The 18,375-nt window shown below is 37.4% G+C and overlaps 1 protein-coding gene across 2 annotated transcripts in view; it reads left to right on the forward strand.

Annotated features, from left to right (window-relative positions):
* SEMA3A (semaphorin 3A) overlaps window positions 1-18,375 on the forward strand; it is a 165,817-nt gene that overhangs the window by 35,859 nt on the left and 111,583 nt on the right. For both annotated transcript variants that reach the window (XM_054271284.1, XM_054271294.1), the window contains 2 exons: window positions 12,535-12,692; window positions 15,327-15,389. In XM_054271284.1, coding sequence (XP_054127259.1) covers window positions 12,535-12,692; window positions 15,327-15,389 — 221 coding nt within the window. The remainder of the gene's footprint in view (window positions 1-12,534; window positions 12,693-15,326; window positions 15,390-18,375) is intronic.

Below are 18,375 nucleotides of genomic sequence, written 5' to 3' on the forward strand. Positions count from 1 at the left end.
ATTCATTAAATTCACGTTGTGCTGGCGTGGCAGTATGGTGCCAGTGGACAACATTTCCTAAATCCAGGTGAAAAATGGCCCTGCTTCAAAACACACAAAGTGCAAATAAATGCAGTGTGTGGAAAAATAAACTAGGTTAGAATTCGCAGTACATTTTGCAAAAATTGTTAAGTTTTGGTAATTCTCATTTTACATAGTAAAGATAAGAAGGCAAACTCTGCTTTCCATTTCAGTGTGCCTGGACCATTTCACTGATACCTTCAGTCTACAGATCAGTCTCTAAAGGCTTCTGTTCTGACAGGGACACAAAGTAAATGATACGAATGTGAGCTCTGATTTCTGTCTTGCTAAGAAAAGCGCAGTTTTTGTGGCTTGAGGAAAAATGGTATAATGATTCTCATTTATATTCCACTGGAGCTTCAGAAATAAAAACTTCCATTATTTTTCTTTCCTGATGGTAATACTAAGGATAATGTTGCTATTGTGTTGATGCAAGAAGAGCTACCATTTATTTAGAATGATGAGACATCTAGGATCAGTGGTGTAGACTAGATCACCTTTCTGCTAGTCCAAAGAGAGTGGAAAAGAATAAAACCTCTGGAAAAAGATGGATATTTAGCACAGCAGGCAGCCGCACCAGCGTTTTCCTCCTCCCCAAGTTAATTTCATTGAACATAATACTGCTTGGTTTTCGTTACTTTTGGAACAGTATTTTCACTTTTTCCATTCTAATTTGTGTGCTTGTCACCTCCCTCTTACTGACATTTGCTGGAGGAGGTGGGAGGAGAAGTGGCTGCATCTGGGCATCTGGCCAGCTGGGAGCAGCCACCAGGAACCTGCTACGAGCCACTTCAGGTGGGACTGGATGAGTGGCCTTGGAGCCAAAACATCACAAAGTCACTTCCAGTTGTCTTTGGATCCCCTTCTGAGGCTGCTCTAAATCGGGGCTGCTGTACCAGGTGATTTGTTGCTCAAACAAATCCGACTGTATTTACACTGACAAGTCTTTGAGCAAGTGAACCCGTGCTCTGAGGTCAGGCCCTGTGAAGTTGTACCCGAACCCCATCGTGCATTAAGCCCAGCCAGACAGGAGGTGCTACCTGAGTGCTGCTGATAATCCACTCACTTCTCCTCTTCCACCTCTACTGGAAATTGCTGATGGCTCTTTCTGAAGTTCACTTAAAAGATCCAATGTGGGCAAGCTATTTCAAAACAAAAGGCATTTAGAAGGAATTAGGGGCTGAAATGCTGTTACAGAAACTGAATTGAATCATTGTGACATTATGCTCTTTGCAGATACTTCCACTCACCCAAAGGGTTTGAGGAGGGGAGGAGGAGTGGGGAGGAGGAAGAGTGAGGGAGGTTCCATGGCCAGCTGAGAAAGGAGTTGCAGCAGTCATTTTGCTGAATTAGATTTCAAGTTTTGCATCTTCACTTTCCTTGTCAAGACTCAGGTCATGGCTGCATTTTTATCCACACATGATTAGGAGGGAAATATGTTGTCTCCAGCCACAGCCAAAGCAAACACAAAGTATGGTGTTTCCATAACCAGCGTTCTCCATAGTAGAAGATAACAGGGTTAGGTCAATTAGAGAGTGGGAGTTCCCCAGAATACTCTCTGAGTTTTCTTCCATTTGAATTTCTGGAACTTGTTGAGCTAGAGGCTGTGTCTCTAAATTTAATAGCCTCTTAAAGTTTTCTTTTTCTTGATTTTGCCACTTTATCCCTTGAAACTATAACCAATTTTAGCATTTAAAACAGCCCATGTCAAGAATTTCTACAGCTTAACTTTGTGTTGTGTGAAGTGTATTTAGACAAATTTTGGGTGATTTAAAAACTATTTAAAGCTCTTCACACTGTAGTTTCTTGGTGTTTTCAGAATTACACTTGCAAGTTTGCTTCTATGTAGTGAAATTGTAGGTAGAATTTCATTCCTTCCAGCCCCTTTAGAGTATGCCCAGAATCCAAAAAATGAATGTAAAAATTGTAAGGTTTACTTTCCATTTTGAATGTTAAGCATTTGAATGTTTAGCAGTTAATTATAAATTTCTTGTTTCTTATTTGAGCATGTAACAATTATAAAAATAGTAAAAGTAGATCTAGTTTGTTTTGTGTAACTCGAAAGACATTACAATTTTGATTGACAGAGCAGTATCAGGCATGAGAAAATTCACTTTGATTTGAGAAATGAGGGGTTAGCTGCTGAATGATTAATTATGTTTATGACATTTGGATGGAAGGGAAAAACTGGAAATTCCTTTTTGATGCACAGAAGGTTGTAGGTGCAACTGGAAATATTTGATAAATAGTGTTTACTAATTTGTTCTAATGAACAATAAATATATTACACACGTTGCAGAATCACTGCAATCGGAGTCTTTTATCCGTGGTATAAATCCATTGGCTTTCATTAGGATAAATTAAGAGCAAAATTAGGCATTATCACTTTATTTTGGCATGGAAGTCTGTGCAAGAAGTGTTAGGGGTTAGAAGTCCCTGCTGTATTTTGCTGCAATTAAAGTGCACAGTGGAGCTGTGTGTATCTGAATGTGAGCTACACAGACTGCTTAACTGCAGTCATTGCTTTCAGCCCCTTGCTGAAACTCATCCAAAACCTCACTTACAGATTAGAAGAAACGAGAGCTATCAGAAGAGAGAAGGATGTAAATCCAAGCATGAATTTTACTCATCCATTCTATTAATGTTAAAAGACAATTCCTTAAAGTGCTGGATATGTAATCAAAGTCAAGGGTAGATCCATTCTGGAAAAACAAAATTTTAACAGAAGGAGTGTTGATAGCTATGTCTGAAATTAAGAATATGAGGTCACTGATATGTACCCATATATGAAAACCTGGACACAGTCCATCTAAGACAGCTGCTATATAAATTATAATGATTAAAATGATTTACCTACTAGCAGGACTAACCCGAAGCCCTTTTTGCATCTTATTAATCAGAGGACTTTGAAGAGTCGTTACACAGATAGAGGCAAGAGTTTCACACATGATTTTCAAGCATAAAAAGACCTTTTGTGAAGCAGGTCAGATGCATTTTCCATCATAAATCTGCTGAAAACACAAGTGTTACTTATTCTACTTTGTAGCTTTGCACATGCAACTAAATTTTTAGGGAATGTTCCTAACCCTATTGTGCATATTAAATAAATTCACCTTAGTAAATATTTTTGTGCAGGTTTATATTGTCAGTTTGGTAATAAAAATAAAATACATCAGAGAAGGCAGAGAAGGACTTTATAGAAACATAGAATGGTTTATGTTGAAAAAGACCTTGTAGATCATCTAGTTCCAAGAGTATGGGACACCTTGCTGTGAGCAGGAGCACCTTGCACTGGACCAGATTGCTCAAAGCCCCATCCAATGTGGCCTTGACCAGTTTCAGGGATGGGTCATCCACATCTTCTCTGAGCAACCTGTGTTTCACCACCTTCATAGCAAAGAATTCCTTGCTCCTATCAAATCTAAACCTGCCTGCCATCAGTTTAGAGCTCATTTAATTTCAGATCAAATCTATCTCTGTTGGATTTCCTCTGTCCCAGTGTCTGAAGCTGCAGAGACACTCCCCCTTGCAGCCTGTTAAGCCAGTGAAAGCACTGACACTCTCACTCACTGATGGTTCACCCTCTGCAGGTCACCTTCATTCTTACACTGTCTCAATTTTGACATCTAAATCCTTTACAGACCTACCCCATTAGTCTTTCCAAGGGTCAATGGCAGCTTGCTTGTCAAACAGCAAAATCACACTTGAAAATAGAGCCACCAACCTTTTAAAAAAATTCCTCTGATATCCCTATGAAACTTAACAGCTCATATATGCTAGTTCTTCTAAATGAGCTAACTTATTTTTGAAGTACATTGATTCGGTACCTGAAAGCAGGGTTTATTTAAAGTTAAAAAATACTTTAATACTTTTGTCCTGGGAAAGAAATACACTTGCATGAGGAAGGGTTTTATCATAACTGCAACTCAAGTACGCATATGGACATTGTTGTTACTTTTGACTCCTAATAGTCCATGGTGTATAAATCACAAAGACACTGATTGGGTTCTTGACTTTCAGGTTCAGATGTTAGGAGGTTCCCTTTTCAGAAGGGAATTTTCTAGAACTATGTAAGTAGTTTTTTTCTGTAATAGTCCCCAAATGTCATGACAGGTTCTGGCATTATTCAGACAGTTTTATATCTGAGATTTTACTCAGAAATAATGATTTTTGGAAGATGAACTGACTTTAATAATAATAATAAATAAACCTCAAACTTCTCAAATTGTACTTGTACAAAAGTCATCATGTAGACATTTTGTCCTCGCATTGTGTATCTCTGACTTTCATTGTCATGATTATGACAAAATAAAGTCATGTATTTTGAGCTAACTTTAAAGTAGCTTGCCTGAGAAAACACCCTAATAATTTAACATGTAACTTCATCCAGTAACAATTAAAGAAGAGCAAAATCAATTCATCTTTGCTGGCTTCTTAGCCAGTGTTGTTGGACGCTATGAGTACATAAGTGAGTTTCAGGGTAACTCAGGTGCACTTATACTGCAGCATGGTCAATGTCTGCAGCAAGTAGCTGTGCCTATAGAGAGCAGCAGCTCTTTTCCTGCCTTGCTTTTGTTCTGGCATAAAAAGTTCATAAATTCTTTATTTATTTAGTAACAGTCAGTAAGAATTGTGCTCCATGCTACATTTGGACCCAACGTGTGGCTTGGGCCTGCAGAGGACGGGGTGTGACTGTCTTCCCACCTCATTCCTGCTTGGAACAACTGTGTCTGTGTTAGTCCCTGCAAAGGTGTTTGTGCTTCTGTGCTATGATATTCAATGAGACAAGGCCAGTGCTGTTTATAGATAAGGTAATCACTCCTTGAAGTTACAGCTACCCACAGTTTTACTTAATTGATAACCAGTACCGGTTCTGCTCGCTGGAGACTAACTTCATAGGAGTATCATAGAGAGAGTTGAAAATTGATTAACTTCTAACTAGATCTGATAACTGAGTTATTTAATGAATAAGATTTAGCTGCCTGTTTACCTGTGCTAGCTCAGATGGGGCAATTTCAGGTCATGCAGTGCCCCATTGGACTAAGCAAACTCAGAGGGCTGAGTTTATATGCCTGCAGTGTTTTTAGTATTTAAGTTAGAATGTTTATAAACTTTGCATTAGATGATTATTTTGCTGTATTATTGCCACATTTTAAAGAACCTTGATAGTTGTAGATCTCCTAAAGATCTTGGTACTCATTAGTATGATGCATCTCTTCCATTATTTCTCCCGAGCAGTTCTTATACTAGCACAAATGGGAGGCAGCAAAGATGTTACCTACTCAAATCTCAAGACAGATGAATTTTCCCTTAGACAGACAATGTCTTGGTAAAACCAGATTATGGTCTCCTTTTGCCATCATATATTCCTGCCTGATGCATCACATACACATTAAAAAATGCTGTAGGTAGTATAGGTAACATAAGTCTGTGATTATGTGACAATGTTGGGCTTAAATACTTGGGAAGTTCATGGTTAAATGTGTGCCATAACCTTTCTCACAAAGACAATTCATAATATGTGATATAATAATTTTACAAATGTATGAGATCAAGCTTTACAAGTCTTTGTTTAGCTCAAAGGTTAATATTTCTCATGTTTTATAAGGAAATAGCTGAGCCATAGGGATAATCTGGATTCACTTTCAGAGACCAAAAGGACAAATAATACAAATAATAAAGGGAAAACAGGTTGGTTTTAAAAATCGAAATGTTTTATGTCTTTGAAATATCATGTGACCTTTTCAATTACTCAGACCAATTACTTTAGGGCTGTCATGTAGCTAAATAGTGCTGACATTAATGAGCTAAAATCTTCTCTCAGTTTTACAGTATAAAAAACATATGCATCAGTATTTTGAAGTCAAAGGATTCCATGCTTATACTGGTGCAACTGAAACAAAACATGGGTGTAACATTCCTTTTTCCAGGTATCTGGTTTTAATCAAACTATACTCCTGGCCCCCAAGTTTTCTTTGCTGCAGTGAAAGGTAGGCAGGAGTGTTTCATTTAAAGTCCTTGGTTTACATCATGATTGCACAAAAAACTGTATATCTTGTCCTAGCTACCTCTAATTGATAAGCTGTAATAATTCCCTGAACTGTGTTTCTGAACTATGTGTTCTCAGAAGCAGAAGTTTTATTTAAAAACAAATATGGTACTGTTTTTTTTCTCCTTTTAGTAGAGTTCAGTGAAACCAGGTGATTGGCAACTGTTATGATAAGGTAGATGAAGAGGATGAAAGCTAGGACTGATTGAACAGCTGTGAGGGGCTCTGTTCCAATTGTATTTTGATTACTGATAAGATAACCCTCCCTTTTCTCCCAGTGATTTATCTCATTCAAATTACAATAACACTGAATTGCCATCAACAACAAACGCTGTGTAGTTTCAAGTTTCTGTGACTCTAGTGTAGCAAAAACCCAAAGGTGCTGATTACAAGTTTTCATGTTACATTTCTAAAAATGGATAAATCGCTTACTGCACTATGTGATCTCATACACTTCATAAGCCTGTTTTTTGTTTCATTTGAGATAAAACTGATCACTTTCTGGTATTTCCAAGCAGCATAATTCTAAAATTATCTGAAAGCATAAGTTGTTGGGGGGTTTTTTTGGAAGGGAGGGTGTTGATAATTTGTATGTCTCTATTCTTCTGCTCCTAATATGAAATCAAAGACTTTCTGGTAAAAATAATTTGGAAATACTGGAACAGTTTGAATATAAGTGAAAGACATATAATCTGACCAGTTAAACTAAAAGATGTCACAAACCAAATGTTTCTGCAATTATTTTTCCCCCCTCAGGTGAAATGCTAAAAAGAAAAAAAAAAGGGTAAATTGGTTTTCCTTGTTTTGTTTTCTAGAAGTTTTAATTGTACCACAAACTGTTAGCAAGTTATTTTTAATTAGGGTGGGTGACTGAACCATTCTCCTCACTAAGGGTTAGATCCTAAGGTCCCAGTGATGTCTGAGGAGTCAATGAAAGAAAATAATTGTGGTATAAAGTAGTTAAATCCTGGGTGGGGGGAAAGGAGTTATCATTCTCCAGGCTATTGGCCATTTTACTAAGCATTAGACCTGGCATGGGGTCAAGCTCACCTGATTTCAGACTGGTGTTTTCCATTACATATGGAAATACTCCACTGAAGTGTCACTGTATGACAGCCATTGTCTCATCCAGGTGGGGACTGGGCTCCCAACAAGTACTGTGCATTTTCCATATTATACTGCTGGTTTTGCCACATAGCTCTGCTGGCTCATGCCTTGCAGGAAGCTCTCTTGATTTCCTGCCAGTCCCTGCCTTTTCCATAGCTGCTTGACTGGGGCAGAAGTCACCATCTGCACTCACAGCAATGAAATGGGGAAGCTGCAGGAGAGGTTGGAAGTTAAAATACCCACTCCTTTCCTTGTATGTATCTAAGAATTCAGCAAATAATTACCCAAAGAGCAATGACTAATTTACACCTGGGATTATTTAGAAAGATACACATGCTGATATACAGAACAGGCACAATATGCATCTGTGTAAGCAAGAAATGCATGTGCAAACATGTGGCCACCTGATCCTCTGCAGCCAAAGCAGAAGCCTGGCGAGAGAAGAAGGAAATGTTCCAGCATGACGTTGTGGGAGGCACTGCTCACAGTTCAGCAAAATCCCTGTTTGATGGCATAATGGCCTTGACTCATCTTTTACCTGCTGCTGGGAGATCTCCAGCGAGATCTTATCGCTGCTGGCAGAGGAATGCAGGCCCGGAGTTTTGTGCAACCAGCAGCCCACTCCTTGGCTTGGGGAGCGTGTTGTGACGAGCAGCACTCCCTGCAGAGTCACCAGGAATAGGACAGGGCCAGATCTGAGTCCTGCTGAGGAGACTAGGAAACCTTCCCTTTGGTTTTCAGAGAAATTGATGTGCCCTTTTGACCCTGATCAACAAAAACAGTCTTGGCTGGTGTGTGTCGTTGTGAAGTCTATAACAGGGATGTAGGCCAAAGCCCATAAATTTTCTAAGTTGTTACACAGACAAACTCCCTCTTGCTAAAAAGATTAAAGATAGTTTGCCTCCTAGTAGATAAGTGAAAAATAAGATGGTTTTCTTTTGTTGTGTTCTCCTCCTGACAAACTCCGCTGAGGGAACACAGACATAAAACAAGGTTTACAGTGGAATACCAACCATGGATAAACCAAACTTCAGGATCTGCATGACTGTATTCATCTCAGCTATAGCTGTGCTTTTCTGGCTTCTTCTTTAATGAAGAAGTGTGATAAAAATAAACCAAATCTACATTCCTTGTGCATGCATATCTCCATGGATTTCACAGCAGGAATTTGGCCCTCTGTGTGTATATATACTATTAAGTTACAATTCCATTAGCAAATTAAATAACCACGTATTAAAAGGAAGGCAAGAGTTAGGGACTGGTTTTCTTCTGTAAATTTGCCAACTCTCTCTGGCAAAGTGAATGTTCTGACACAAGTCAGACTGGATCAACAGACACATCATTTAATAGAAAAAAGACCATGCAGAGTCTACAGAAAAGCACTTTGAAAGAGGTCAAATATTTCAAGCTTGGACACTGGCTGGGAAAGGAGACTAAGATGGACAAAGTAAGTCAGGAATGTGAATTAAAGCCAGTTGAAGTGGTTATTTGGGGCATCTAGCCCACAAACCCTGAGAAATTTAATCTCCATCTGGTTTCAGTGATCATCACATTCATTATAATATGATTATTTTTTAAGGTATGGTGCATTTGAAATTGTTTTGGTCACCTGCAACACTTAATAAATGTGGGAATGAAGCACCAGTAACAAAAGTAATGACATCTCTTTTACCTTAAAAATACCACCCCCATTTCAAATCTACCTCATACAGCATTTCACAGACAATGCTAGTTGTAGTGTGCAGTGTTAGCTGTATAGGGCTCATTCATTCCTGTTCAAAGTACAGGTGTGACTGCAGCTGAGGATGTGTCAAAAGGAAATGAGAAAATTATCTCAGGGCAATTACTGAAGAAATTCTCTGGGAAATTACTGAAGAAATGGTGGAGTAATGTTACATCTGTGCAATAAAAATAACTGCACAGATCATAGAGGATGTAAAAAAGGAAAAAAAAAAAGACTTTATGAGTGGGCAGCCATTACCTGTCTGCACAGAACATGGCTAGGCCAACATTTAATAATAAGAAAAAAAAAGGGAAAATATTTAGGCTATGCTAGTAGACAGTATTAATTTAATTGATTAATTGAATGCATTTATCATTTCCTCTTGTCATTACAATGCAATCTTTGTTGTAAATCTTGGGTTTATGTTATCACTGATCATCCACTAACCTTGCCAGCATGAGTGATGGACTCTTAGTAGAATTGATGGATGCCAGTGCCCTTCTGGGATTGAGCCCTGTCTTTGCTCCTTCTCTCAGCAATAGACACTCATTGGATACTGAAGACACTGGATAGTAAACACTTTAAAATTAATGAATTTGAGGAGGTGGAATACTTAATTTGTATTGATTGTGCAAATGCCATTGCTTTGCTCTTCAACACCCTTTTCTATGGTGGCTTGTAAAGCCAATTCATCACTGAATGAGTACATATCAGTTAGAATCAACAGCAGAGGAACTGCAAAAATGATTTAGTATTTCTCCTCCTACTTTTGGTGTAGCTCAAACCTACCTAAATAAGTAGTGATTGAGAATCATCAACACACAAAGGACATTTTTCTCCTCAGCCTATATTTTCAACCTAATCCCTGACAGGGAGAAACCTGATGTCATGTGATTTAAAATTCACTGTTAAGGAGCATGTCTAGGCCTAATCTTTTGGGCAACAGACCCTGGAAATCCAGTTGTCATCTGCAAAAGTCAGTAATGTTACAATATGACACATACTGAATTAAAACCTAGAATAAGAGTCCCATTCTTAAGGAAGGAAATGGAATTTAGCTTTTAGTTTGACTTTAAATTGCATGTTCATAAAAAACCCAGCAGTGTTTGGGTTGCATGCTCTGAAAGTCACAGAAAATTAAAAGAAAAAAAACCCTTTTTATATATTTCCCTGCACAGCCACACCTGGTCCTTTTAAGTTTTACTGTGGAGACTTATGAACAGTGAAGATGATGATGTAATTTACTCTTGGCCATAATAAACCTTAGACTCCAATGCTATGATCTCACATTTTTCATGAATATTAGAAAGAAAAAAACCCACCATCAATCACCATCTGTACATGTGAATATTTAGAACTCTACATTAGCAAAATCATATCAGGCTTCTTTTAAGCCAAGTAGCTGTGTGCCTAACTGATCTCATTTTCATTTTTATCAGTTTTACCTTTGTGTAACATCCACTTCAGCAGACACTTGTCTTTACACTGCAGTCACAAAGGGCAGAATCATACGTATATGAGTTCAAACCAACAAAGATGAAAAAATTACAAAGGTTTTTGACAGCTGTATTATAAGAAAAATGATCAGATACAGATGACAGCAGAGCATTTCTAGCCAAGAGAGAGTTTTAAGACAAGTTAAGCAATCAATCATCTACATCACTCACTATTCAGCAAGTCGACATTCAACATCTGAATCAGTCATTACAGAGTAAAGAGAATTAGTAAAGTCTCTTACAAAATGCAAATAAGTGAACTGGAGGACAATAGAGTCAGATTCTAGAACTTGGCAGGAAGCCATAAGAATTATTTTGACAAGACTGCTTGAGGTAATTTGATTGTTACATTTAAAGGAAAAATAATTTTTTAAAAGTGAGCTTCAGTCTTGAGTGGTACAATTTGTGATATAAATGTATAGTTATATTTAGTGAGAAAAGGTGTAGAATAAGGAACAAAATATGGTGTCTGCTCTGATGTTTTGCTACACTGCTACATGAATTAACTATTGGTGGTGGTGAGAGCTTTTCCAAATAAATACAAAGCATATTAAAGCTAAAAGCTATCTTAAATGGTATGCAACTAACAGTGTTTGTCTTCCTTGAGAATGTTGCCTACTAATGATTTTGCAGAGTTTCAACCTGCTTCAAAATCCACCTGGTATAAGGGAACATCAAAAATAGGTTTAACATCTGCAGAGCTACAAAGCTGCAGGTGTGAAATTCTGTAAAATCACAAGTATCACTATTACGTAGGTCCAAAAAATCCCCACCTAACATCTTCCTTGTTCATACAAAAGAATGAGTTAAAAAGAAGGAAAATGAGTTGAAAATTAGGCAGAAACTTTTAACAGCAGTTTCTCCTTGATTTCTGTCAGTATATGGGATTACTCACTTGTCAGTTGGAATAATTGGGGAAAATGGGAGTGATTTTCCTGTAAAGCCATAGAAGGTAGGTGCACTGTTAGGTGAATCCTGGACATTCAGGCATTTGGCATGTGGTCTCAGAGGAGTTACATACATCCTTGCCTTTCACATGTGGCAGAATTGATGCAGACATTACACACCTGAAACTCAGGCCATGCCCTCTGGCCATCAGCCCTTGGGATGCTGATGTATTCACTGCTTTCTCATCTGTCTTTATGGCTCCATCAATGGAGCTGCTCCTGCTCCTAAAGCTGGATGTTCGCCTTCTTCATTCACAAGCTCAGGGCTAGAACCATGTAGGATTTGTCATCACCAGGAAGCTTTCTTATTGATTACTTACTGGTGGAGACATGCCTTAAAATTATAGAGGTTTGGTTTTGGTCCCAATATGAATATAGACAGGCATAAAGAAAGTGAGTTCTCATTAATATTTATACTATTATGGTCCATAACTTATAGTAAAAGTATTTCTCAGAAAAATGCATATGACTTTGTTAGTGTTTGAATAGCTGAGATGATTCTGTGGATCCTTGTGCTTAAAAAAATCCTGTCTATGGCAAATGCAAATCTCTGTGAGGAATATCAGAACTAGAAGATTACTCTTGAGTTTAAAGAGAAGCAAGGTTACTTTCTCTAGTTAAATTCTTGTTCCAAGCAAGGGAAAAACATGCTGCCTGTGTGAAAAAGCTCAGAAGATAATACATTTAAGAAAAGGTGCTACATGTTATTTTATCTCATCAGTTAGCCATTCTTATCACTTTTCTCATAACTTACAGATCTTTATAAAATGTTTTTTTCTGCTGGGAATAGATTTTGTGTTTAGATGTGTTTAGTCAGTTATCCCCAAGTTTATCCTTGCAAATCTCATTGATTGAACTAAATTGAACTTTGTCCAACAGTTGAAGAGCTACATGGATAGAATTTTACCACCTAAAAGCTCATACAGGTTTTTAATTGGTTTCACTGTTGTTTCGACCTCTTTGTAGAGCTGAATCTCACAAGCAGTTTGGGTGCTTGAAATAAAAACATTCAGGGGCCCAGGTAAATAATTCTTTCACTTGTTTCTACACCATGAGCACAAATTCCTGAAATGATATCTGTACAAGTCAAAATAAAAGTCTCTATTTCCTTTGACCATATTAACAACAGAAGTATTAACCTTTATCTTACAGAAATGTTGGAATCCAACAATGTAATCAATTTCAATGGACTAGCTAATAGCTCCAGTTACCACACCTTCCTCTTGGACGAGGAACGCGGCCGGCTGTACGTTGGAGCAAAGGATCACATATTTTCTTTCAACCTGGTTAACATCAAGGAATATCAAAAGGTACATTCATTCATGTTCTGTACAATGTAAATATGTGCTTTGAATGTTAAAGACTCGTTATTGCTCAGCCTATGTTGTGCACTGTTGGAATTATATAGGAAGTGTTTGGATGTCAGGAGTACTGTTACGACAAAAATATTTGCTGACTCTATGAAAAGAAATTTATAGTGAGCCTGTGACCTTTGACTGTATAATCTGCAATATTTTTTTTAATAAGACTACAAAAAAAGAAGTCAATGATAAGTGAATAATCCAGCTATTTCCCAAACATGGCAACTGCTAAAAAAGCCAAGCATCTGTTATGACAGCTTAAACAGAAAGACCATACTGCTCTGTATTTGTCTGCAGATAAAAGAAGCTTTTTGGGAGTCCAAGTGTTGATTTTTCTTCCTTAACTCAGCACTTGTAGGCACTCTGCTCTGCTGCTTTTGAACCAAAACAGTTCCAGTATTAATAAAATACTAACAAGTCCATAAAATATTGCCATTCTTGATGGAGATTGTAATTTCCCAGTGAAAGCTGGTGGCTAATTAAAAGCCGACAAGCAGTTTAGTGTCATTCTTCTGCTGGAATCCAAATAAATAATTAAGTTTTCCTTTTCTTTAGTAAGACAAAATGTCAAGAAGGTAAACAATGGCATGGAGGTTTGATTTGTTATATTAAGTATTTCGATGGCACATTTTAAAATCCAGAGAGTACCCTTTTATGAGAGATATATTGCCTCAATACCCAGGGATTATTTTTTTTTCTTAGTGTTCCTGACCTTTTGGCCGTTTGACTATTAGCTTCCTAAGATGATAGCAATAAATACCTTGTGTTTTCTGTTCAGAGGGAAGACAGGCTATTCATTTGTATTCTCTAAGGATAAGAGGATAAAAGGAAAACTGAGTATTTTCTTTTCTATTCTCTTTAGAGCAGCTATAAAGGAAACTAGCTATTTATTTGAATTCTCTGAGGGGTCAATAGCTTAATGTGCAAAACATCTGGAATAATTAAAGGAAAGAAGGTGTTTCCATTGCAGAAAACAGCTCTGTAGAATGGGAGTGATTGTATTTTACGTACTTACATATTCAGATACTTTTAGAACACTGTTTGACTTTGTATACAAATATTAATAGATTAAATAAAGAACTGCTGTCAGTAACATGGAAATGTATGTTAGCAGCAGACTTAGAGAATTTAGAGTAGATTTAAGAATAGGCAAAAGGCTTTAAGAGTTTGGGGATCTGTTTATTATAGATAGGAGAGCCATGTAAGACACTTCAATCAATATTACAATGCAGCCAGTGGTACACTTGAGCTCAAACTTCAACAGTTGTTGCTTCTGCCACCTAAGAAAACTCCTCAGGTTTCTGTCTAAATGCTGATGGCAGCATCAAAACTCAAAAAGCCAAAATTTTCAGTGTACTAGAGCCAGTTTGACTTAGCTGTCTTTTAAACCAAATTAGAGGAAAAGATTTTACTGTGAGACTAAGGAAAAAGAACATCTGTCTTGAAATACACTGGTTTGAAAAATACTCAGATTTTTGCCCAAAACTTGAACTAAACTTGAACTGGTCCTTTTGGGATATCTGAGAAGTTTGGTTAATGTTTTTCAACCTAGTAAATTTAAATTTTCACATCTCTGCACATTTTAAGCTGAGAATAGCAACAGGAAGTAGTGGGAATCCTCTGAGAGAGAATGTGCTTATAAAATTTTCAGCCTTATTTTATAGACTTATGGTGTTTGATTGCTGTTTGGATTCCATTAAGAAAATTTTGAATTTTAAAAATGTTGCAAACTATATTTCCAAATATCATCTGCAACATCCCCTTTGACCCCTTCAATCATCCACATTCCATCTTTTTTTTAAATATTTTGCCTTTTGCTTTCTATTAACAAACAATATTGAACACCAAGACTGTAATCCAGACTTAAGGCCATTCATATTGCATTATCTGAGGCTCCCAAATGAATAGCCTGGCATTTTATGGGAAGATCATGTTTTATTCTATATGTAATTCCTAAAAGCTTTTCAAAGAAACATGAATAATTGACTGTGAGGGTCTCTGGATTTTCTCTGTATGAGGTGAGATCCATTTTCTGCTAAGCAAACACTACAGAAAACCTAGATTTAGGATTAGTTGCTTTAGGGTGGCTCTATAGAAACAGCATAAACATTTCTATTTTGATGGTGCAATATTTGTCAAATACCATGACTAGTTTTTTATTATTTAATTAACTGAACCAGCAAAAGAGTGAACTATTAGATACACTCTAATAGAAGAGGCAAATACTTTATTTCTGATGCTGGGACTCTAATGTGAGATTGTATTTCCATTAGGTGAGATTTAAAAGATTGAAAGAACACTCAGTCAATGGAGAGTCAACCCTCTTATCATTAGGACTGGAGATACACAGCTGAAATTCACAATGCAGACTTCAAGATGGTTTTTACTATGACACCTGTTATTCCTGGTTTTGCTCCCAGTATTTCATTCCTTTGTTGTCAAATTTAAAGAAAAAAAGGAAATAAGGAAAAGAATGGGGGGGGAGATAAATTGGGTAAAGGGACTCTGTAAGCATTTGGCCTGCAATTTGTGAATGCTGAAGCATGAAATAACACAATGTGATTTTTTGTTTTGTGTCTTTAGATTGTTTGGCCTGTATCACATTCCCGAAGGGATGAGTGCAAGTGGGCTGGAAAAGATATTGTGGTAAGTACAAATCTTTTTAGAGTTTTTTTTTCCTTTTATAAAACATTGTAAATATTTTATCATGTCCTACTGTGTTAATTCTTAAAGTATTTTTCCTTCTCTGTAAGGTCACACATCTGATCATAACTTCACTCTTGAGTTTTCTCAGTCCTCTTATATAGAAGGGTTATTAAGAAGGGTTATTATATTACCAAGGGTTTCAATTTATACATGGAAATCATACAGATGAAAATAAATTTATATACCAAAGAATAAAAAAATCAGTAGGAAAGAAGAAATATCAGAATGAGAAATATCAGCCCTTGCATACTGATCTCCTGATGAGAAGGTACATAATGTTTTGACCCATTTTTGCCCTGTTCCAGGTCCCAGTCCTCAGGGAGTTCCAAGAAGTTCTTTCTCTTTGTAGCCTCTCTCTGGTTCCCCAGAGCCCTTTCCTGCGTGGAGTTCATGGCAATATTGAGGTCAAGGTGGTGTAAACATTCTGCATCAGTTTTGGTGCCTCAGGAAAGTCAGGAAAGACACTGCTACGCCAGGCATCATTTTCTGAACATTTCCCCTCATTCCTGTGTACATCCCATTCCCTGTATTTATGAGGTAAGAGAGACACAGCCAGCAGCCCCCAAATAGCAATCATTCCACACTGACAGTAGCTGTCTTCTTTATACAGCAGTGTGGGAAATAGGGCTGAAGAAAAGGGGGAAAATCAGATAAAAAATACATGCATGCAATAAGCCAAACAAATACTTGCATAGCAAAGCCAAGTGGGAAATCATCGTGGTTGCCAAGGTAGAAGTGAGAGTGAACTTGGCCCCGTGTGTATATGCTATTGGCCTGATTTTCAGAGATGATTCTGTAAAATATTCATAATGCCAACCATATGCCTCTGGAGAGCTCCATTTGAATAATTTCCTAGGTCATAATAAAAATAGTCTCATCAGTCTTTACCTAGGCCATAGAGGACAGTTGTCTTCAGAAAATGCCGTCTGGGAGCAGTAGAGGTAGATTGGGTAAAAAGTAAGAAATATGGGCTAAGCTAAATATGTGATGGGGCAGCTGAAATGCCAGATACCCAGGCTATCTCATTACATAGAAATAATGCATGTAAAGTAATCCATGCTCATGTCCACAAATGATTTTCAGCAGTACTTTACAAGGTGAAGCCTAGAATAGCTAATATTCAAGGTTAAAAAAAGGGGCTAGTGTTAAATATATGAGCAAATTACCTAACCTTCCTGCTTCATCTCATATGAAGTATTATGAAATTGCATTAAGTAGATTTTTTTCATGACTGGAGTAAAAACCTAGAAAACTAATAAGAGATACAGTATCTAGCATGAAAGTATATTCTTAGGTTTTTTTTAATAATTATTTTTAGAAACTCACCATAGTAAGAAAGAGTATGTTTTATGCATTTGACTAAGCTGATTCTAATTCAGCTTAGTTGTTTAAAATTGTAGAGTAAGTAGAATTGGAGTAAGCTGAGAGGTCCCCATCTGACTGTGGTGAGCTTGAGAAGACTGCTTATACTCTAACTTTTATTCACCTTGGTTCTTTTTCTTCCTATCATACAAGGACAGCTACACCTGCTGATCATGAGTAGGTGAAGCCCATACCACTGTGCAGTGCAGTGTGTGAACCTGGCAGTAGATCCTGTAAGGTTGGATCCTGTAAGGTTGTTTGGGGTGGTTTTGCTTTTTTTTGGGGTTGGTTTTTTTTTTTTTTTGGTAATTTTAGGGCTCTCTACAGGAGTAGGTGAGAAATAAAATAAACATGTAGGAGGCTATAAAGAGGGAATACATATCTTGATGTGATCAGAACATTGTCTTTAAATATTTACAGCTACCATGCCAAAAACCAGTGCATTACAAGCAACATATATAATGCAACATCTTTAATTAGAGATAATTTTAAAAAAATCTTACTTTTCCTCTCTTATTTATTTCTTAAGGCCATTGTCATTACCTTGGGAGTGTGAAATATAAGGGCCATAAAAATAACTCAACAAACTCTCATTAGAGGGAACAAGAGAAAAAAGAGGGCAAATAAAGCGACTTGTAAACCAGGCTCGATATAATACTGCTTTCAGCATGTACCACTTCTAAGATATTATATACTCCTCACTTGTGGTGGTTCAAAACTTTCTACATGACAGCCTATACTTCTGCACTGAGGTCTTTTTTTTTAAAAAAAACCTCTCCTTTTAATTATTGATCTCCAGGGTAAGCCAGTGCTGAAAATGCAGCCCCCGCTAATGGGCCAGGTGCGCTGCAGCAGCTGCAGCACAAGCACAGCCCCGGCCCTGCCCCACTGCTGACCTCAGCCATGACCTCTGAGATTTCCCCTCGTCATTAGAAGAGTAACTCAGCGTTGTTTTCGCTCCTTCAGAGGGATTCCTGCTCCTGGTGCTGTCAGTCGTGCCCGTCTCAGCGCAGCAGGGTCTGGCTCAGGATGCTCCACGCGGGATTTGAGGGGAGCAGCCAACGGGGCCCATTCCTGCTCTCCTGCTGCCCCTCTGTTGCTTAAGCAGCCATTTTAATTTCTGCTTTTAAAGGGCTTAGAATATGTTAATCACTTAAGCTTTACTCAGTGTTTAGGTAGATAAAACTTTTAAAGTGTGCTTTGGATTTTTTTCCATATGAGTGAGCTGAGAAGAGCTGCTGAAAAACTCCTCCCCCCCCCCCAGCTATGCAATACTTATTAAAGCAGGACTTCTCTGAAAAAGGTTAACTGCTAAAATATAGATTTTTTCCAATAAAATCGTAATTACTGACCCATGTAACTACTTAGTATTACAATATATTTCCATTTCCTCAGGATAGAGTATCACAAACACCAAAGTAACATTGTTCATGAAAAATTAAAGGCTATAAATAATAAATAGGATATTTGCTTACGTAATTCAACTAAATGAGTAATTCTGTGAGGATTTCTTTCTATTCTGGACTTCAGTGTCTTATTTGATCTATTCTGGTTTCTGTTAGTC

Source organism: Melozone crissalis, unplaced genomic scaffold, assembly GCF_028551555.1.
Source record: "Melozone crissalis strain CALT ecotype California unplaced genomic scaffold, PUWL_Pcris_2 ptg000004l_1, whole genome shotgun sequence".
In the NCBI taxonomy this organism is placed as follows: domain Eukaryota; kingdom Metazoa; phylum Chordata; class Aves; order Passeriformes; family Passerellidae; genus Melozone; species Melozone crissalis.